The sequence below is a fragment of the Jatropha curcas genome, chromosome 2 (genome assembly GCF_041381405.1).
Source record: "Jatropha curcas cultivar XTBG-Jc1 chromosome 2, XTBG_Jcur_1.0, whole genome shotgun sequence".
Lineage (NCBI taxonomy): Eukaryota > Viridiplantae > Streptophyta > Magnoliopsida > Malpighiales > Euphorbiaceae > Jatropha > Jatropha curcas.
Window position 1 is genome coordinate 5,837,211 of NC_143152.1, and position 24,161 is coordinate 5,861,371.

General features: G+C 27.5%; 1 protein-coding gene and 1 long non-coding RNA gene across 2 annotated transcripts; both read left to right on the plus strand.

The window, feature by feature from the left end:
* Positions 1–2,669: 2,669 nt before the first annotated feature.
* On the plus strand, positions 2,670–3,634 carry LOC149498120 (Ovate family protein). The gene has a single exon (XM_089717569.1). The coding sequence runs from the start codon at positions 2,774–2,776 to the stop codon at positions 3,443–3,445; it is 672 nt and encodes a 223-aa protein (XP_089573695.1). The 5' UTR covers positions 2,670–2,773; the 3' UTR covers positions 3,446–3,634.
* Positions 3,635–18,664: 15,030 nt separating this feature from the next.
* LOC110009991 (uncharacterized) lies at positions 18,665–21,223 on the plus strand. Its single transcript, XR_016319422.1, has 2 exons — positions 18,665–19,063; positions 19,250–21,223. It is a non-coding gene; the product is annotated as an uncharacterized LOC110009991 (long non-coding RNA).
* Positions 21,224–24,161: the final 2,938 nt, after the last annotated feature.

Sequence of the window (24,161 nt, forward strand, 5' to 3'; positions counted from 1 at the left end):
GGGATCATTTATCATTTAAAAATGGACATTTGCATTTGGTTTTTGAACGGGAAAAAAGATTGACAATGGAGTAGTTATTGCATATACAATAATTAATATTCTAATGTTTACTTTATGAATAATGATTATAAAATTTCAAGTTTTGATTAAAGCTGTAAATATGTAATAATTTTATTATTTAAAATAATTATTTTCAAAATTTATGGAATACAAATTTTATGAAATGTGAAAAATAATTGTTTCATTCTATTATTCCATTATGTCAACCAAATGGATTTATAGGACATTAACAGAAATATATACAATTCGATATAGAAGTCAAATGGTTCATTTTTTTCTCTGGAATTTCCTTTTAAATATTTTGCACGAAGTTTTATTTTCTTTTTGAAATTCCCAAAAAAGAAAATCTTTGTCAAAATAAACTAATATTTTTTAAATTATGAATTTTGATAATGCAACATTTATATTCATAAAATTTAATCCCCAACCGAACAAGCCTCTTTTTTTTTCAAAGATTTTCTTTAAAAAAAAAAAGAAAAAGGAAAGAAAGATGAAGCTTTGTTATTTTCCCAAAAGTCAGGGCCAGGCGATAGCAGTTGAGTTTGGTGCGAGGTCTATTTTACTTGTGACGGATTGACTATTCTGACAAACTGTTGTCTTTCGCTCTTAGGAGGTAACTTATTTAGAAAAACCATTTTAGAATTTTTTAACCAATAAAACAATAATTAAATTACAAAATCTAATTATCAAATTAGTTAGAAAGGTCAAGAGAAAGTAAAAGTGATTTTCATAATAAAAAAGTTGAAGCGTTTGCGTTATATGTATATAAGTTGTTTATACTTGGCTTTATTTTCAATATTGCACTCATTAAAATAAAGTCAACAATTAATGTATTGAAGTATAAGGTCAAATTAAAAGCATTCAAAGTTCATGATGTATTAGACCATTTAGCCTTTTATTTTTTTTTCTATTTTGGGTTAGATATTCATGGGTTAGGTTTGTACATATCACAATTGAATCTCTTTTTAAGTGATGTAACATCCTAAGGGCGATCCGTTTAAAGAAGGCACGTTAATAAGTTTGAAATAGACATGCACGGTGAAATTATTACTCGTAATGGAATGAATATGGGTAGGGTACCGGTATGGATTTTTGGATATCCTCTATCCATCAATTGCTATATTAAACGGATTCGGTAATGGGTACCCGCGGGTACTCTATCCATTATTAATAGAAAATGTATTTTAAATGAGTTTTAATTTGGATAGTTTAAGGTTCATTGGTACTCTATCTATTACTTTAAACGGATACGGGTAGTCAAAATTTAAACGAATTCAAATACAAGTACTTAAATGAGTATCTAAAAAGGTTTAAAATAGATATGGGTAATAAAATTTTAAACGGATACAAATACAAATAATTTAAAATTCATGAATATTCGCTCTACTTTTATCCCTATTTGCAGTGAAGGTCTTAGAGGTGGAGCTCGGTCTTATCATAAAGTTGTTTGGTGTCAAAGTAGCGTGTAGTGTTTTGATTGTGTTCGGCAGTAGCGTTTAGAGTAACGTTTAGTGTTTTGAATTAGTCAAAACACTATTTTTCTAAATTACTGTATTCGGTAACTTGATATATAGAGTAGCTTTTAGATGTTTACGGAGTGTTTTCTAAAACGTTATCTTACCTAACATTTAATGTTTCACTCTTTTTATTAATTTTTTTTACAACATTATCCTTATCTTTATCCTTAATTAATATAAAATTATTGTGTTATCACATTACGTGTTTTATTATCTATATGTTTGGCTTATTTGTATTTGATAGTAAAAGAAAAAAATATTATTTTTATATTTGTATAAATGCAAACAAATATTAAAAATTAAAAATATTGATCCCTAAAATATTTAAAGTTTCCCATTTTATTTATAAAATAGTGAACTTTTCAATTTTTGCTCCCTTAAATTTTGAAAATTTACATATAGTGAAATTATTTTTTATAATAAATTTAATTGAAAATCCTAGGTGAATATTTCAATATCCTTTTTTGTCATTTTAAATTTATTGTCAATCAAACAGCTATTTTTATCTAACACTTTCGCTTTCAACTACTATTTAAACAGCTAACAGCTAGCCGTTAACATGTAGCAGCTAACAGCTACTAAAATAATTAACAACTATTAAAAAAAACTAACAACTACTAGAACAGTTAATATTGCTGAACATATCTATAGCCGAGTGAAAGGCTAATTAGGAAGGCTTATATGGCAACTTTTTATAATTTAAAAGGATCCATATCAAGTTTTCCGTTTATTATCCAATAGAAAATTAATGGGTTTCTTTTATGTAAGGACGATCGAGATTTTTATTTTTTTGCGTAAAAAAATTGAATTTTGAGCACAACAATGTAATAAGTTGTATAGTTTAGCCACGGCCGATGAAATTAAGTCGTTTCATTATTTCATACCGCAATCAAATAATTTAACCTCCTTCGACCCTACAAAAATGAAATTGCAGATAAACGGTCAAGATTATATTGTCATATATAAACATTAACAAACCTGTCATAATACCATTACATGGGCCCAACTGAAAATGACCCACATGAAAGATTTTTGCTATTAACACGTATATATTGACCTTCCCTCTTGCACAGTCAAATGCTTCATCTCCACAAGAGAACCAAATCCCAAAAGCCAAAAACTCTCTCTCTCTCTCTCTCTCTCTCTCTCTCTCTCTCTCTCTCTCTCTCTCTCTCTCTCTAACAGTAGCAGTTACTATGTCCACCAGCAAGAAAAGGTTCATCTTCAATACTGTCTCGGTCAACTTAGGCTGCAATAGCTGCAAGAAACCAAACCTTTCCAATATATTCCATCCAAAGCCAAAACCCACAATGCCCACCACCTCCACTACCGCTTTTGGCGGCGGCTACTACAAACACTATAACCACGGCCTCTATTACTCTTCTTCCACGTCATCAAAAACCAACCCATCTCCAACTGAGTACGATGACACAACCACCACCTCATTCTCTCCTGCCACCGACACGACACCTTATAACAACTTCTCCTTCGGCGACAAGAAAGTCGACAAGAAAAGCAGCAGCAAGTGTTCGAGAACCGTACGAGGACTAGGTCGGGTGGGTGGCGAGAGTGTGGCGGTGGAGAAAGATTCTGATGACCCATATCTTGATTTTCGACAGTCAATGCTTCAAATGATATTGGAGAAGGAGATATACTCGAAAGATGACCTTAAAGAGCTTTTGGAGTGTTTTTTGCAGCTAAATTCGCCTTATCACCATGGGATTATTGTTAGAGCTTTTACTGAGATCTGGAATGGAGTTTTTTCTGTGCGGTCGTCTTCTTCTTCTGGTGCTAACAATTCTAGAGTAATCGAGTGTCAGCAGAAACTGCATTGGAATTATTACGATGGTTATGGCTACGACTGCTAATTTCTCAGTCACGTGACTTCTAAGGTTTTAGCGTTGCACGTGAAACTCTTTTATTACGGTTATTATTTATTTATTTTCCCTTTTTCTTTTCTTTTTGTCGTAGGGGATAAAAATGTTGTGAACTGTAAAAAATGTGGCTTTTTTTTTTTTTAATTGTGAATGAAGATTTTAGTGGCGGCCTAAGGGGTACTGAAGATATTAAGATAAGTTTATTATTATTATTATTATTATTATTAATCTTAAGTCCTCTCACCACAATCGCAAGAGAACTTCTCTTGCTAAGATATAATTACCAATTTACCATCGATACAATAATGAAAGTGGAGAGAGCAATTGCAGTCCTAATTCCAAATTAAAAGCATCAGAAACATGGTACCGGCAAAATCAACAAGTCGAAAAGTCCTATTTTCTCATAGTGATTGGATTGAATTATTTTATAGTTTCTATTATATTTATTACATTAATTTAATTTAATTTTCAAAATTTAATCATATATTCTTTTAGTTTGATTTCAGTTATACTATTTTAATATAATTATTCTATTAAATTTATTGTTAATTAGAAAGCTTAAGGACTGTAGTAGAGATTAATCAAAAGACTGTATAATTTAATTTTCAAAATGAGTTCCAATTAGGAAATTTGAGAATAACTATAAGATTTGAGAACTGAATAGTAATTCATGGAGCTTTTACATGCCATGCCACCGGTAAGTACTCCATCACTCTCATGCCATGTCGCCCGTAATTACTCCATCACTCTCGATATAATTCGTTTAAAATTTATGCATCAAATATAAGTCTTGTCATTTCAATGTATTTCCTCACTCTTAAAATATAAGTCGTTTAAAATTTTTACACAAAAATTAAAAAAGTAATTAATTTTTCCAGATTATAACAAAATTAAAGGTAATTTAATCAAATTATCTATTATAGTTACTTGATAAAGTTTTCATTGTATGATGTAAATAAGGGTAATATTGGTAAATATCATCTATTACTTCTTAAATTACTCAAAACGATTTATATTTTGGGACATGAGAGTATATTTATTAAAAAATAATGATTTTTTTAATAATATTTATTATTCCTCTAAATACTCAAAACAATTTATATTTTTTAAAAAATAATCACCCAAAAAACTATTTATATTTTGAAACTGAGGAAGTATATTTTGAAATAAGGAAAATATGAATGAAAATTTTGATAAACGCATTTAAGTGTATTTATATTATTGAGTAAATTGACTATATTATTTTTAATTTAATATATTCAAACACTAAATTTTTGAGAAATTGAAGCAATAACTATTGCTCATAATCATCAAATCCACAAATATAACAAATATTTTAGAACATAATATTTTTTTAAATATGACAAGTATTTGCAACACATGATAAAAATTCTTTTTAAAAGATTCGAAGTGTTTCACTCTTCTTTATAAACTTTAGAAGTGTGAGGACTAAAGAGGCTTATAAAGGCACGTTACTTTATTTATTTTAAAGAAGTTTATAAAGGTGAAAGAATAATTTGTGAAGATAATTAACGAGTGCCCGAGTGCATTCTGGATTCTGAAGCATTTTTCCCTAAAGTAAGATTAAGGTTGAATTTTCATGTATGAAATAAATATTCGTTAAAACACTTTACTCCTAAATAGAACCGCTCAGTGCAAATGTAATTTAAATCTAGCATATTATTTTATCTATTTCAAAATATAAGTCATTTAAAAATTTTACAGTGAATTATAATTAATTCTCCTAAATTTAATAAAATTAAAAATATTACTCTTTCTCTCAAATTAAAAATAATTTATAAAGATAATTATTATATCTACTATAAATAAAAATAATAAAGATAATACTAAAAAATATTATTTTTTATTTTTTAAAATATTATAAACGATTTATATTTTGAATAAAAAAAACACTCAAAAAAATTTTATATTTTTACATGGCTGAGGAATTAATTAAAAGAAAATTTTGTAGAGGTAAGCACTTGAGAGATAGAGAAGCAGGGGTGAGTTGGTCCAGTTGGAGTTGGTCAAAATCACTGGCAGGTACTGAGAACAGAGCTTTGAGCTTTTGATGGTGGGAAAAGATAGGCATTGGGATTTGAAATATTAAACTTTTGTTTGGGAAATGGGAAGAGATTGCAACTTTCATTACCTCCACTAAGTGGCCTTTAGATGTATAGAGAGAGTTAGATTTTGTTTAATGCACTTTAATGAAATAATTTTTTTAAAGCAAAAATGAAATTTATTTAATTTTGTTACTTAGAAGTTGAAACTTTTGTGCATTTTTCCAGTGAAAGGTGGTTAAATTTAACTTTTTAGTCGTATGAAAATGTAAAGTTTTTCACTTCTTCAGCAGAAAAATACTTTCATATATACTTGAAAAAAATATAAAAATATAATATTTGAATATATTAAATTAAAAATAATATAATCAATTTATTTAATAATTTATTATAATTGAAATAAATTTAATAATTTTCTTAAGAAATATGAAATTCCATATATGACATGTATTTAAAAACGGAGATAGTAATTAAATATGGAAATTTTACATTCTCAAATCAGTATATTATGTAATTTTAGCAACTAAATACCTCCATAATGTCATTTTGGCACATGAAAGTGGTGATTTATAAAGATCCAAGAACTATGTATGTTTGACTTTAGAGTTAAAAGAAAAAATTGTAGTTCTCCTCCATTTAATGCATGCCTCATTGAATGAGAAATAAATTATTTTTAAAAAATTATTTTTTTTTAAAAGAAGAAGAAAAAAAAAGAATAGTATAGGCAAGAATCTTGTGATGATATTAGCATATGAGTGCAATTTAATGGAGTTTAATCAGACAATAAATGGTTAAGTTGAAAGTGTTTGGTTCAGTTTTTGAGAGGCACAATACATAAATGAAGTTGTCTGTTCAATTAAAGGGATTTAAATGTGGTGTACTTTGAAGGGTTAGTCAAATCTAGGGACCAACCACAACCACAAAGAGGGGAATCTTCATTCTTCAAGCTTACTTAGTGGAAACATCATGGGCCTTCTTCCATTAACAATTAAGTAGCACCTTGCTACAAGTTTTAAAACCCTGTTTTTATTCTTAACTATTCAACAGGGGTGGCCAAAATTCAAGTTTTGAACCGAAACCAAAACCGTGTAGAATCAGAATCGAAATTAAGAGGATTATGGTATGGTTTTGGTTCTAAGTTTTTTAAAATCGTGAATTGGCGGTTCTAAGAACCGGTTGAAATGAGAGGTTTTAACAACTGGTCAGAATCGGTGATTCCAACTCTTCACACCAAATTGTTTCTCTCTTTCAATTTATAATTATTGTCTAAAAAATTTGTCCAATCTCTAATTAAGTTTAAGTCTTTTTTTATTTTTTCTTAAAGTTATTTTTAAAAGTTATTTTATAAATATTTAAATTTTAAATTTTGAAAAAAAATGTTCTCTAATTTTTTAATTTTATAATTATGCGGACCGCATGACAAACCGGTCGAAGAACCGTTGGTTTTGAAATCATTAAAAAAACCGACATCGTAATCGGCCGATTTCAAACTTTAACCGAAATTGTCACCTCACTAATTTAATATTTTTTTTAAATTGGAACGGTGGTCACCTCACTATGCATGCAACCAATCAAAGAAGCAAGTCCTACTCATCCTCCTAACATCCTTGCTAGGATAAAGAGGAGTTGGGTTGTCCATGCTTCTATAGGCAAGTGTTCTATTTTAGGGACATGTAAAGAATAATTGCTTCGTCAATATGTTTCTTTTTTATTTTTTATTTATTTTGTTTCATGTCGTATAAAAAATTGTTCCTTTTAAATTAAGAATAATTAAAAACTAACATAATATCAAATTCAAATATTTACTATTTGTTTCAAAGAATCATCTATTCAGGTAAATCTAAAGTTGCAAATTGCCACTTTATGATTGTATTATTGAAAATTCAATCATTTTTATAGAAAAATGATAAATAGATAAAAATTACAAGTATTAGAATATTAGAGTAGTTTCCCTTTGATAAAAGAGATCTCAAAGTTCTAATTCTATTAATAATCTTAAAAGAATGATAAGAAAAGTGACTAACTCATTGAAAGGATTGTTATGAGAAGACTCTAAGTACTTGAAGGACAATTGCATGTGCTTAACACAGAAATTAAAACATATTCTACAGTTCTTAACTAGCTATATCATATCCTATCAATATCATAAAGCCATGTCTTGTGTGATAAAGAATAGACAAATGTAAAAGTTTGAAAAAAAAAAATATTAGGGATTGATAAATACAAGAAATGCCAAAACATAATAGTATAGTCCTTAGATATTTCCTTTTTCCTTTTTCAATTAAAAACATTATCCATTTCGTCTAAATATAACTAATTACTTCAACGTTCTCGAAATATAAATCGATTAAGATTTTTACATAGAGATTAAGAAAGTAATTAATTTTTTTTAAATTATAACAAAATCAAGAGTAATTTAATCAAATTACCATTTATCTCAAAATCAAATAATTTGTGAAGTTAGTTATTGTATCTAATAAATAAGGATAATATTGAAAAATACTATTTATTATATCTTAAAAATACTCAAAACAACTTATATTCTGAAAAAATAATCACCTAAAAATGATTTATATTTTTAGACAGCGAGAGTACAATTTTTGCATGATAATTAAAAAAGTAATTAATTTTTTAAATTATAATAAAATATTTATTCATTTGACTAAATTGCTTTTTATCTCCTGTCAATAATTTGACTAAAGATAGTTTTAAAAAATTATAGATATCATTTATGTGCTTAATATATGAAAGTAAATTTAAAAAAAAAAATTCTTTAATTACTCATTAATATTTCTAAAATGATTATATTTGCAAAAAAAAAAAAATCTAAAATGACTTATATTTGTATATAGAAAGTAATTCTCTATTAATTTTGACAATTTGAGATAAATAATTAGCGTGTCACACGTCAAGCCAGAAGGCTAGAGCCTAGAGGTGATGCCTCGTTGAGGCATGTGAAGAAATTTGAATTCAAGTACTCTGTCTAGTCATAAAAAAATAGATTTAAGTTACTAATAAGCTCTTGTTAAGCAATATTTCAGTGGTTAAAAAATATGAACTTTTTGATTTTCAAAAAAAAAAAAAAAAAAAAAAACTCTTCAATTTTCAACAAAAAAAAAGAACTTTTCTAAGAATTTCTCTGAATTAATATATATTTGCTATATATATTCGATAAACCATGTTAAATGAATGAAGACCGATTGATTTTCTATTTATGTATTGTAACTTGTAATTTTTGTAATCAAATATTTATCATTTATAACTTTTTTATTTAGCTCTATTTTTTTTTTCATAAAAATATTTTTCAAATGACTTATTTTTCGTTGTTTGGCTATAATATTAAAAATTAATTAAAAATATTAAAATATTTATCTCATAAGACCATAAAAAATATTAATAATAATAGAAATTATATAATTTAAAAATTTTATTGTTAAATATGAAAATAACGCAAAAAAAAAAAATTATGAAAGCCGCCGGTGGCAGTGGTGGTAGCTGATAATGATGGTCAGTGGTAAATGGTGATTGGTGGTAATAATTATGATGATTAATAAATTAAAAAAATATGAATTTATAAGATTTGCCAATGTCTGAAAAATATTTTACTCTCAGGAAAATGAGAAGTTGCTTTCTTTAAAAAATGATTTCATTTTCTTTTGACTAGGAAAATATTTTTGTTGACTTATTTTTTTAAGCGCCCCAAACAACAGAAATTTATAGAAAATATTTTCTTACAAGTTATTTTACGGAAACAAAGAGTGCCTTAATTTAGTAATAAAATGATATTCCATATGTTCAAAAAAAAAAATTCCATCGAGAATAAAGGAGCAAATTATTAAACAAGTGGAGAAACAAATTAATTGTTATTAATTTAAGAATTTTAAAAAAATTGGAAATTGCGAATATGCTTGATATAGATTGTTTTACGACTTATTTTATATAAATAAAATTTACAAATTTTATGAAATAAATTTAAATATTCATATTTTTATATTGTTTGTTATAAATGAAAATATTCAATTTACTACAGTTACTTTTATATTATTTAAGACTAAGGCTTGATTTTTTTTTTTGAAATATAATCTATTAATGATAGTATCAAGTATTATAAATACTCTTATAGATCAGACATAAAACTTTATTATCAATAGTCATAAGTTTATTATTTGAGACAAAGGCTTAGTTATTATCGTTGTATTCAATTTACTCTTAAATTTAAATTTTGTAGAATTCAATATAATTAAACAAAAGCTTATCAATCATAAATTATTTTTAGCTTTAGAATTCATTTATAACAAATAAGTAGCATTTTAATATAAATAGATTTCATAAGATTTTAAAAAATAAATTTAAATTTTTACATTGTCATTTTTATTATAAACAAAACTATTCATTTCACTCCTAAATATTAAAATTTTTAAAATTTTATAAATGAAATCAATTTCTTTTATTTATAAACGATTTTTACCTTTCAAATTCATTTCTAACAAATACTAACTAAAAAGCTTTCCCAAAATCATTTTTCATTTGTTTTTAAATTTTTTTTCTTTTAAAATTTTACCCCAAAGGGGTGAGATGGAATGCAAGGATCTCTCATCCCTTGACCAGAAATCTCGAATTCGAGACTTGAGTATGGAGTCCTTTTAAACGCTTGGGACGGAGCAATTTACCCTCTTTTATGAGCCTACCCGACACGAATTTGGATTAGTTGGGACAATGGACTTTGGACGTTGGATGATTAAAATAAAAAAAAAGAGAGTTTTTTTTTTTTTTTGAATGAAATTGGCATCTATTTCTACACTGTATCATGACTTACTTTTATTTAGACAAAAATGTGAAGGCATTCTATGAAATTCATGTTCTAACTATTTTTAAAACAATATATGTTAAAAATATTACTTCAATGTCATTAAATTTTATTAACAATATTTCACTTTAACAAAACTACGAGAAATAAGATGTGTGGAATTGGAGTAATTTTAATAATAATAGTTTTTATCAATTTTATGAGTGAATCTGATGGTTACTCTTATTATGGAGTCTACAATATTATTTAATAAATTGAACCTTGTAACAGATAAAAACAATTAATAAATTCAAAAGAATTAAATAATACTATTTAAATATCTTTTAATAATATTTAATTTTTTTTTATAAACCACTAGTACCCGAATTTATTATTAGGGACTACCTAATTTAGATCAGTGCTTAATCACATTTAAGACTCTTTACTCAGTGCATTTAATGATTTAAGTATTATTTTTTAACGCTTATTGCTAGAAATATTTTTGAATTAGTTTGTGTGTACATGCAATATGTAATTAAGAAAAAAAACAATTTTAATATTAAATGGATTTTAGAGTGATGTTGACCTGGATGATAAATGGGCAAGAGTGTTTGAGATAGTGTTTATTGTTTTTGTTTAATTAAAATACTATCTTAATTAATTGTAGCATTCGTAATATAATATATATTCTAGCATTTAAAAATTGAGGCAGTGTTTCATGAAACGTTATCTTTATTAATATTTGGCGTTTTATAAATTTTTTACGAGACCTTACATATCAATTATTACTTATCTTTATTTTGTTCCTCATATATATATATATCATTTTATATTAAACACCTAATTAAATCTAACAGTAAATTACAGCTAACCATTAATAAAATAGTTAATGACTATTAAAATAATTAAGATGGCGAGACATGGCGGAAGTACGATAACGAGTGAGCCTATCATCTTAGATTCCAGTTTGCCTAAAATGCCATAAATTTTGATCATCATTACAAACTTGGGAGAAAAGAAAAGCATTAAATAGAGAAAATGACACATTAAGAAGAAGATGGTTGTTCTTTGTTTGTTACAAATCTGATGGGCATTTCATTTATTTGTTTTGGATTTTGGATCCTCATCTGTCTCTTTCACATTAATCTTCACTTCACTTTCTCCTCAATTTTTTATTATCTTTCTTAAATTTTCTTTTCCGGAGGAAGTTGAATGTATTTAATATTTATTCAAGGAATTGATCGATTGATTGACAAACTTGATCGATTGATTTATGTTTTATTGTATTTAAATAAATTTTTAGACTTTTCCTAAATTCTTTTATTCTTTTTTAATTTGTTACTTATTATTCTTCATTATTATTTATTCATATTATAAAAATAAAAAAATAAAAAATCTTGAAAAAAATTATCTAATTTTAATTTTAAATTGAAATCAGTGATTTAAAAAAACGGATTCAATTACAACTTTCACCGTTTCTTAGAATTGAAAACAGTGATTTAGAAGTCGAAATCGAGTTTAAATTGTGGCCAAATAATATTTATTTTCATGAAAAATTACATATTTAATTAGAACAATTCAAAACGGTTATATTAGATTCCATCTCCTAATTAATGTGAAGGAATGATTTCAAAAAAAATATTAATTTGGGTAGAGAAACAATAAATCAAATTAATTCTATTTAATTAATTTAGCAATTTTTTAAATATTAAGCTCAGTTTCGTTTTAATTTTTACTAAATTCAAGTTATATTGATTTAGTTCGATTAAATTATAAAAACAATGAACAAAAAATAAAACCACGTAGAAATCTAGATATGAAAATAAAATTGATATCATTTTGATATATAAAAATAATTTTTGAAAAAATATGTTTTATTGAAACTTTTGTTGAGTTGTATACATAGGGTTGGTTTTCGAACAAGTAGAGTAGTCTTCTACACCGGTCGAAGATACGATTGCCTAATTGGTTAAATTGGTATCAGTAATTAATTATTCCTAGATTCATTGTGTTATTACTCTAAATTTGCATATTATTTCTAGGAATTTCAATTCAGTATTTTGATTTTATAAAAATCAAGCTAGATTGACCATTTGCTCACAACTATTTTTCTTAAAGAAAATTTTAATAAATTAATTGATATAATTAAGAATACTTCTTGACTGACTGTTTGCTATTAAAAATAATACTATTAGCAATCAAATTTAGCAAAATTCAAACCTTATGGATCTATTTCTCTTTTTACATTAAAAAAATCTAACATTTTATTAATTGGACGATATTAATACGAGTCAAAAACTTATATAAAAATTTATGATGGACATACTTTTTTCGAGCTTTATTCATATCACCTCGCTGCAGGGATGGTGAATTCGCACTAGTGTCGATGTCGTAAAGGAATGCCCTTTTAAAAAAAAACTAATATAAAAATAAAAAAAAATAATTGGGATAAAAATTGGTTGTCAATGCCACAAACTTTACATGAAGCTCTCATGTCTTTCTTTCAATTGAAATAAAAAAAAGTAGTGTTTGTTAAATAAAGATCAGACAATGATAAGGGTTTAAAAAGAGAAATTAAAAGGTATTTTAATTAGCAAAATCAAAAAATTAAATCAATGAAGGATTTGGTGAATCAAAATTGAGATTGAGACATAAAGAGGTAGTGGAAATAAAGGACAAAAGGGAAAACTCATCCATAAAATGTATGCCCACAAATAAGGATTGGGAAACCTAGTGACCCACTACTTTAAATTGCTCTTTCTAAGGATGCTCTTCTTCTTCTTCTTCTTCCTTTTTTTTTTTTTTTTTAAGAATATAAATTGCTCATATTGAACATATGTTATGTTCCCATTTTTTTTTCCTTTTTATTAAAATATGCATCAATTGATTAAGTTGGTTTTTTTTTTTTAAATTTGATTAAGTTAGGTTAATTCTAAAGTTACTTTTTTAAGTATTGGAGAATGGAGAATTCAATCCTGAATCTATTTTAGATAGTATGTGTACTTATTCTAAGGTTATTTGTTGCTTGAAATATGAGGGAACTCGGGGTTAATGAATTTTTAAAATTTTTTATATTATGAATCGAAGTAAAATCAATTAGAATTAAACTGAATTAAGCAAATAGCTTGTTTTTGTACTAAGCTTTTAAGGCTTGGATGAACATCCAGGTCATTGTGAATACTATAGTATTTGAATTTATTTCAGAGTAATTTGAATGCTAAGCTTTATTTAAAAAAAAAAAAAAATGAGACCTCGGATTTACTATTCCCTCCGTCCATGAATATATGTTATTTAAGATTTTATACAGTTATTAATTATTTTAATTTATAATTAAGTGTTTATAAATTTCACTAAATTACCCTTTATCTCACATCATTAATTTGACTAAAGATGATTTTAGAAAATCGTCTAATATATCAAAAAATCCTGAATTTTATAAATTTTTGCAATTTTTCGTATTTTGATTTTTCTATTAACTTTAAACGAATTTTGACCTTTTAATTGCAATTAAAGAGGGATTTGCAAATAATAAAACATTTCCATTATCTTGAATTCACAAACTGGACAAACACCTTTGGATATTGCTGGGATAATTGATTAATTGTAACGGTATGAAATTATGATTAGAAATTTAAAACTTTTACTTCAAAAAATGAGTAAGGATATTAAATGGGCAAATGATAATTCTATTATCCAATTTGCAGGTTATGCTTAAAAATGTTATAAACTGGACCTTTGTGGACTAGTAAATTGGGTCAAGTTTTCTTTACACAGTATTTGCCAACTATGAAGGGCCCATCATATCAACCAATAGTTTCCCTTTTCTTATGAATGGCTTGATCCTTCTCTTTCGTTTGGATTGAAGAATCATTCATTTGCTGAATGTTAGTATTCAAAATCGAGGAGAATTGTAATCTGAAAAGGACTCCAATGGAGTTTCCAACAGCACAAGAAAATTGAATGGGAGTGTCGACTTTAGAACCTCTGTTTTCTTTTCTCTTCTAGTATTTTATTGTACATCCACATTCTTGCGAACAGTATATAAATATAGACATTGAATTCTTGAAGAGAACTATTTTCTTTTCGTTTAAATTTCAACTTTTTTTCTCCACCAAAAAATGTCACAGTACTCTAAAATAGCCTCACAATAAACCAACGACGAGTTTTTGACTAACCGATTCCATAACTCAGTTACCTGCAACAACACCAATAAGCTGGATTTCAAAGGATTTGATCTAGGTTCACCAGTATCACCATTAACGATTCGTGCATCTGTTAATAATGTTACTAGCACCACGGCCACTTCAAGTAGCAGTTCAAACTCCTCTGGTTCATTTTCCAACAGCAAAAACAGCAATAGTTGTACTCAATTGGCCAAAAAGTCTGAAAATCATTCCGGTGAATTTATTATTGTTTCTTTACCGATACCGAAATTACGTTTTCTTTTCTGTGGAGTAGTAAAAGCCCGAGATTGATAGTGAAGAACAATAGTAAATAAACTTATAAACGAGTCCTTTTCACAGATACCAGAATCCAAGTTTAAGTTGGATTCCTTTACCACATTAAAACAAGCAGAGCTTGAAATCACTGAACTTAGAACTCAATTCAAGCTCGAATAAATGGCTAACGAACTGATCTTTTGTGGGGCTCAAGCTCGCTGGTTTAAGCCTGCATTTCGGATTAGGATGTTGCGGCTTCTAACAAAAATATATGCACTTATAGATCAATATACCAACAAAAATCATTACAATAAAAAAGCATACAATGCATTACTTGTATCGGTCTGGGCTTCTGGTCGCTTGAGAGTCCTATTCGTAGATCACAAGTCACTTTCTCACCCACTGCAAAAATCACAAGTTTTCGATTAAAGCTAATTAAAAAATAATTAATGATAAATATAGATTAAAAATAAAATAGCATAGATCATATATAAGGTAATGCATGAATTATATCCCATATGCGATTTATTGTAATTCTGTTATCTTGTCATTGTCTAATAAAAAAAATACACTTTAAATACCTATTCAACTGTTCCTCTATGTAAAGATGTTCAAGCCCTCAATTTGGACACACTCAATCCATCTTATTTAATCTGAACCTAACTCACTTCTTGAAAGTTAGCTCAAGAGTAAAAGAATTATTAAGTCTTTGTATCTAAATATTAGAGTGTTTTGCAATTTTTTTTTTCTTTTTGTTTTGCACATTCTGACATGAGTAATATGGAGAATGTTTCAAACAAATATATATAATAAATTTCAATAAAAGAAATGTAAGAACATTAATTTATTCAGTACCTGAATTTAGAATCCCATTAAACGAAGCAATTTGCAAATATAATTCTGTAATTTAAAAGTGTAGTTCACGATTTTCCTTTTGTGATTTCTACAGTCATACACTCAAACATGAAATCAATAGAAGAAAAACTAGATCTTCTTTTCAATTTCTTTATCAACAAGTCGGCCTTCAATGAGACTAGTTAATGATTAGGTTTACATATTTAACTGTCTTATCATTCTGCCTCACTAGAGGTGCATAACCCCTTGTTCAAGTGATCATATAAGCACAGATTGAAACTTTATACATATTCTTAAATTGTATTTATTCGGTCCGTTTTCGCAAACCAGAAATAGTCGACAATAAATAACAACCTAGGTTGCACAGACACGGATATGAGACAACACGACACATACATGGGATACGATAATTTTTAAAAATATAGGATATCGACACGTTTAGGACGCGCTACATTAAATAAGTATAATTTATTAATAATTCAAATAAATAAACAATCATTTATATTAAATTATAAACATAAAATACAAAAAGAATACTTAATTTTTTATTTCAATATAATCAGTGAAATTCTTAAAATTAATGATATCATTTAAAATCATAGCATTTCTAGCTTATTTAAAGACAAACGGGCAATTTAAAGAAATCCAAAAGTTTTAAAAGAAATCAAATTAATTCCTATTGATATTACATATTTTAATTTTTAAATGTGTCTTTAAAATACCTTCACAAGTTTCCTTAAAGTGTCTTCAGATGTGTTCTTAAAGTGTTCGAAATTAATAAAATAAAATAAATAATAAGACAGTTTTTAAAGTGTTCGACAAGAATACATTAAAACTTTTAAGGTGTCCGTGTATCTTAGATAACATTCCATATTAAAATTTTTAACAAGAAAAACATTTATTATATTATTATTAGAATTAACACAAATATTTACAATAGATTAATAGTACGAGTTTTCACGGACCAAGTGTTGGATGGATATATAAAACATTTATGGTAGAGCTGTCTAATTGATAAAATATTAAATATGACAGTTAAAAAGGCAAAATGTACAGTGATGGTGTACCCACCAAAACATCTCTTATAAGAGTGTTAAATGAGACTTGAATGAGCCTGCCTGCAGCTCATCTCATTAATCACTCCATTTATGTGTTTCAGGTTTCTTTTTTCAGTTCTCTCTTCTTCTATGAATCATAAAAATGGCTTTACAGATGACAATTAAGAGTATCATTTTTCAAAAAATTGGCTTTCCAAAAACAGATGAGGTGTAGGCTTCTGCACACACATCTTCACTTTGAGTTCTAAATATTGATTTTTTCCCCTTGAAATTTCATAATGTGTAATGTTTACGACGACTTCTTGACATTAATGTGGACTTGATCATAGATATAGTAAAAATAGAAACAAAAGATTTCTACTAATTTGAATTTAAGGTTTATATAGTTGTTGTTATTGTCAGCACGTCTACATATGGACTTTATAATTTTTGCAAAATTGCAAGTTATGATTAAGAATCAATAGTTATTGTGATCTCATTTGAAAAACATTTATGCTCCCAACAATATTTAGGTAGTTAATGTATCATATGAGAGCGTCTTAAATTGAGATATAAGCATCTTATTGGATGGTCTGAATTGAGTGATGTTTGTTTAATGCAAGTATTCTCTCTTTTGAAAGCTAAATCAATCATTATATATATATAAATCAAATAGATTTTCCTCTTGTGCCCTCGCATAGGATTCTAAAAAAGTGATATGTATAATATATTATAATTGTTTGATTTTATATTTATTTTTGAATTAAATTATATTAAATGTGGTGGAGTTTCTCTTCTAAAAAAAATGTGGGGGAGTTTCACACATTTAAAATGAATATTTAATATTTAATTTGAGATTTTAATGATATAGGAAGTTATTTTTTATATTAATTATAAAATAAATCAAACTAATTAATTCTCTTTTTATTTTTTTTTATCTATTTATCTATGTAATTCTACTATTCTCCTTCTAAACTTTTCAATACATGTTTATCTATTGATTCTCATTTTTATGATAAGAAATCATGACTGCATTTTTTTTCATTGTTCATCTATTTTTATTTATATTTTTAATAACATTAGTCTTTTGTATGACGTGCGTGTTGTACGTTGACTATATTAGTTATATACTCATTATATATATATATATCATAAGTTTTATTTATATTAAAATAAATACAAGTGGTTAATTTGTATTATACTTTACTGTACAAATTACTTGTAATGTTATTTATTATGTACTTAATTCTATTTTTATATAATGAAGTAATCTTAGAATAAAGTTCAACTCAATCCTTAAACTTAATCCTTTAGTCCATAATTTAAAAATGTAGATTTTTAAAACCCTAATAGGTGCTCAAAAAGAAAATCAAATTATAACTCAATTTCCAACCCTCTGCTCTCAACCCTAAATCAATATCTGTGTACAACTATAATGAAGAATAATAATAAATTATTTTTACTATTAGGTCAATGAAATACCCCGAATTTTTATTTTCGAAACCTTTGAATTTTTATTAAATCAAAAATTTCTATTTTTGACAATATGGGCCGTACATAGTGAACAATTTTAATTTGAATTCAAGTTTTTGCAAATTGGGCCCAAGCCCAAATATAATGTCAAAAATTTTGAATCGAGAACAGTTAAATTTTCGAATAATAAAATAAAAGTCCAGCAATTGATCTATTATGTATATATATAAATTAATTTTCCTAAAAATCAAATATGATTACTAATTATATTTTTATTTTATTTAGTTAATGGAGGAATGTTATGAAACCTAATTAAAATAATTAAAATAAATTGAACCGGACTCGAAACGCGAATTGATTTTTCAAAAACCACACGAATAATTTGAAAACCAAGTGAAAAACTTGCAAACCGAACAAAATCGAGCCGAATCATTGAAATTAGACCAAACCGGTTCGAATCGAACCGAAATGGTCTAGAAGCCCAAGATTTTTCTCTTTTCTTTTTTTTTTCTTTTTCTTTTTTTCTTTTTTTTTCTCTTTTCCCTTCTCCTTCCTTGCGCCAGCGCCATGCGCGCGACACCCCCTTCCCCTTTCCCTTTTGCCTTTCCGGTCACCTGAAGCCAACGCCATTCCCATCGCCTCCCGCTGCCGTTCCCGTGCCGCTCTCCTTCACCCTCACCTCTGTTGTCTCAGGCTAGCGTAGCTAGCGCGGCTGTCGCAGGAAGCTGCGATCGCAGCACCCTCAGCCCCTCCTCCCGCATTTTTCGACCGATCAACGGCAAGGAGCTTCATTCGCACCACCTGGACCTCGCCTCTAGTCCCTACCATTACAACCATCCGACCCATTTCATGCTCTTGGCCTACTTCTCGCACGACGGAAAGAGAGAGGGAGACAGAGAGGTTGCGATGATCAAATCCGGCCACCTCGAACGATTCCGGTGACTGACACCAACAAGGTCGGTTGACTATCCCATTCTAATTCCTTTACAAATCATTTGTTTGATTAATTTGCAATTAATCGGAAGTTTTAGGAAAAATTGAACTTTGGTTTTAATTGGTTTATAAATTGGGATTTTGATAGATAATGACATAATTGGTAGAAAATGACTATAAAATCGCGATTTAGTTGGGATTTGCAACAGGATTTGGCGTTGATTGGTGAATTTTAGAACCACCACCCCTCCAGCCACCATAGACGGCGGCGACAGCGGTGGTTCCGGTGACCGGAGTTCCCAAGAGGCAGGATATTGCATTTTTCGTGTAGAGTATGAATATATAATTAGTTTTAACATCTGACATCAACTGATATTGATCTGTGGATTGACGTATATTTAGAAATTAGGCTTCAGGCTGAAAAATTAAGGAAGTCGATAAACAAGAACTATACGATCTTTTAGAAAGGTTTAATTAGCTAGTTAGCAAAGTAATTAAATTTGGTTAGTATTCAAAATAAGTTATATGGATGAATTTTATAATAATTAGGATGTTTTAGTTTCTATGAAGTTAATACTAATAAGGGTTAATATTATTAAGTAATATGTATTTGAATGTTAATTAAGGATTAGTGTAATTTGTTTGATATATGATATTGTTAATTGGATGATATGAGTTGCTTAGAATATAATTTGTAGATTTATTTGGTGAACGTTGACATACTTGTACTGAAAGGAGAAAGAGTAGATGAAAGAATTATTGATAATATTCCCAGAATAGTTGAAGGTCTTTTAATTTGTAAATTATGGTTGATTGGTGATATATTATTGAAGGTGGATGGGTATTTGATTTGATTGATTGCCCGACGGATGGGCTGTGTGGATTGAGTTAATATTGAATGAAATTTTTGATATTTAAACAGGTGGATAGTCCAATTTTTAGGGGAAATGCTGCCGAAACTTCAGTAGAACCTAGGCTACACATAATTAATAAGTTTATTTAGATTAATTCTATAACTTGATATTTAATAAATAAAGTGCTCTGATTATTTTATTATTATCATGATTATTCATTTAATTATTCAATTATTTATTTATTTCATCATTGTTGTTTATTGTTAATTTTTATTTATTTAGTTATTTGCATTTGAGAATGGATGTCTAATTGTGCATTGCATTACGATGTTTAGTTGATTAATATGCTTGCATTTAATTGCAATACTTGATTAATTGTGTTGTGATATTGCTGTGCTTTGTTTGTGTGGAATTGGGATGAAGTGGGTCACCATGGGTTTGTGAGACCGTTACCGTTATATGGATCCAATATGATTACCGTTAGCCGGGTAAATGGGAGATCGGCGCCCCCGTGTGCACCTACCGTTACCGTTACCGTTAACCACGGGTTGGCTTCTCGTCGTTGCGCACCGGACAGTCTAGATTTGATCGCAGCCCGCAGGGTGGCCTCCTGTTGTGAGCGCTTGATGATCTAGATTGGATGGAGACCACCGGGTTGCCTCCTGTTGGTATGAAAAAGAAAAAGAGAGGATAGAAAAAACAATGAGAGGGCTGGTCAAGTGAGGATTAGACCGGTCGGCCAGTATGGGGGATCGGCTCCCTAGTGCACATGTGAGAGGATGAGCCATGTGGGAGGACGGCTCATCGGGGGCTCGGTGACTCCACTGACTAATTTCCACGTGATGTGATTATATGAAGATGTAAATGATTGTGAGTGCTGGTGATTTGCCATTTGTGTGACTGGCTGCGTGAGCATATAACTAGTCGGATGACTAGATTGATATGTTTACACATTTGTGTGACTGCGTGTATTGTGTAATAATTATTACTCCTTAGAAAACTCACATGTTTTGTTTGATGTTTCAGGAAGTAAGTCCTTCTTTAATACGATTTAGGATATGTTCCTTCGGCGCAGGGCAATAGAGAAATTTTTCCTAATTCTATAATTATTTTACTATGTAATTATATGTATAAAAAGCTATGTATACCAAATAGTTAGTGACTCCGCAGTTGTAGAATTTACTTACATTTAGTCGGGTATTATCATAGACGAAATGATTCTGTGAGCCCATATTAGAAACGTGATGTATTGTAAATTGGGCCCGAACTGTGGAATTTTGTAGAAGATAAATTTGGGCCGAGATGTAATAAAATCTTGAGGTTTATTTTTTTTAGTAATATGGGCTGAATATTTGAAATTTATATTGAGATAGCAAATTTTAGTGTTTCAGGCTTACTACGGGCCTCGGGGGCCTTAAGCTTACCTGGGCCCTAGTGCCGGTCCGGCCCATGGAAACGGGTCGTGAAATAAAAGAAATGAGAAGATAATTTGAATTGATAATGGAAATCACTTTAACCAAAGTGACAATATTATTTACCCAGTGTATCTCCACATACTTTTAAGTCAAATAGATTTAGGATCTAAAAAAAATATATATCAAGAAAATTAAATATGCTTAACCATCAATAGACCATTTATTTATTAGAAGGGCGATATAAATCTATTGCTAAATTGAAATAATAGTTGTTACAAATTATTCAGTAATGAAAAAGAAATTATTATTAAGAATAAACCCTTTCAAAACTCACCTAATAAAAAAAAACATTTCAATGTATATAGATATATAAATATATCAATAAAATATTATATATATTTTTTAAAATTAAAATTTCAATTGTTTACCATCCCATATTTATTTATGTAAATTCTATTTGAAAATTTACTTTTTAAAAAAATATCCAATAAAATATGACAAACATAAAGAACCAAATTATTAATAAAACTAATATACTTTTTTTCTTCTTTTTCTCTCTCCTAAATAAAATATTATATTATAAATATTCTATTTGAAAATTTATTTTTTAAAAATATATCCAATCATATCATACAAACATAAAGAAAAAAGTATATTTTCTTTTTTTTTATCTATATCTTAAAAGAATTAAATATTTAATAAATGAAATATACAAAATTTTCAAATGTTTCATTATCATATATATTCATTAAAAATAAATTTAGCAAATATAAAAATTAAAATTTTGAAATGCTTAATTATATATGTATTTATTTACAAAATTATTATTTTCGATTCATTAGGAGGCCTGATAACTGAAATAATACTGCGGACTACACAACAATCAAATTGGTAACTCATCTAAAAACAAAAAAAAAAGACGTTTCAATGTAAATAGATATCAATAAAATATTATTTTTTTAAAATTAAAATTTTCAACTGTTTACCATTTAGGTTTAATTATGTAAAATCTATTTGAAAATTTACTTTTAAAAAATTTATCCAATCAACTCTTACAAACATAAAAAATAAAAACATTAATAAAAAAATTACTTTTTTCTTTTTTTTTTTTTATCTCTTTCCCAAATAAAATATTATATATATTCAATTTGAAATTTTATTTTTTTTTAAAAAATATCCAATCATATCATGCAAGCATAAAGAAAAAATATTTTCTTTTTTTATATATATTTTCTAAAAGAATTAAATTTTTAATAGATAAAATATGAAAAATTTTCAAATATCTCATTATCATATATATTCATTAAAAAATAAATTTAATAAAGATAAAAAACTTAAAATTTTGAAATGCTTAATTATTTATATGTATTTGTTTAAAAAATATTTTTTTTATTCATTAGGAGGTTTGATAGGCTGAAATAACACTGTTGGCTACATAATAATTAAATTAGTGAAAACACTTGTGGTCAAGAGGATTCAAACTTGCGACCTCTCATTCCTCATATAAGTGAGAAGACAATCAGACAACACATGATTGGTTGAAAAAATAATTTTTATAAATTATATTCAATCAACTAATAAACTATAATTTTTAATTGGCCTTCGTTAAGAGTACTTTAGAACATTTTAAATTTCATCAAGGGTGATATAGAAAATCTCATTATTCCTACATATTCCCACTTTTATATATAGTATAGATAAATGGTATAGATAGATAGATAATATAAAAAAATTTTATTCAAGAAGCTATATACATTATATTATTTTCTTTTAATTTTCTTTAACCATGCATGGTACAGGATATTGCTAGTTAATTATAATTTAGGATACTTGAGAAGTTGGTGTTTAAATTTTATCAATTTTTTAATTTTAACGCAACTATAATTTATTTTTATCATTAAATGTATTTAGCTAAAATTTTTATAGGAATATTAAAATTATTTTTTTTACTTTATATTAATATATTGAAATTTAATTATCATTAATTTACACTGTTTTATAGTTTTATAGTATATCATGACTTGCTTTTCTATCTGAAATTTTTCGATATAGATCTATATACACCATGAAACCCAAAAGATTATCACTAGAAAATAGTAAATTATTCAAGATAAATTAATTAATAGTTACAAGTTAGCAGCTTTATTGATCATCCACGCAGCAATTAGAAATATTTGAGAACGAGAAAAAAAAATTCTTATATATAGTTTGACTTCAAATATTGGATCTTGATTGATAAGATGGAGAACAAATTAAACCAGCTTTTAGGATTAAAACTAAAAACGATTTTTTTTTCATCATCATCACTATATACAATTAAGGGTGGCCATATAACGGTTCCGGGAACCGGAACCGTCGGTTCGAACCGGTCCCGAACCGTAACTGGAACCGGATCGAACCAGAACCGAAACCGGAGATTTTTGGTTCGGTTTCGGTTCCAGTTTTGTTGGAACCGCTGGTAGTTTTGTTGGAACCGCAACCAGCGGTTCCAACAAACCGTTCAGAACCAGATGGAACCGCCGGTTCTCCGGCCGATTAGAGCAGCCGATTCTAACCGATTAGAACCGGCGGTTCCAGCCGTTAGAAACTGTCAGTTTTTTATTTTTATTTTTTTTTAATTTTATTGTGAAATCTCTTTATTACCCCTCCCAATAACCATAAACGGCTACATAATGGCTAGTTTCAAGGGTATTTTTGGAAAAATAATTTTTTGAATTTATTATAAATACTTCATTTCATTTACAAATTTATTACAAAAAAATCTCTACTCTCTCTACTCTCTCTACAATATACTACACTCTACTCTACAATATACGTAGGCAACTTAATTTTTTTTTTTTTTTTTAAAAAAA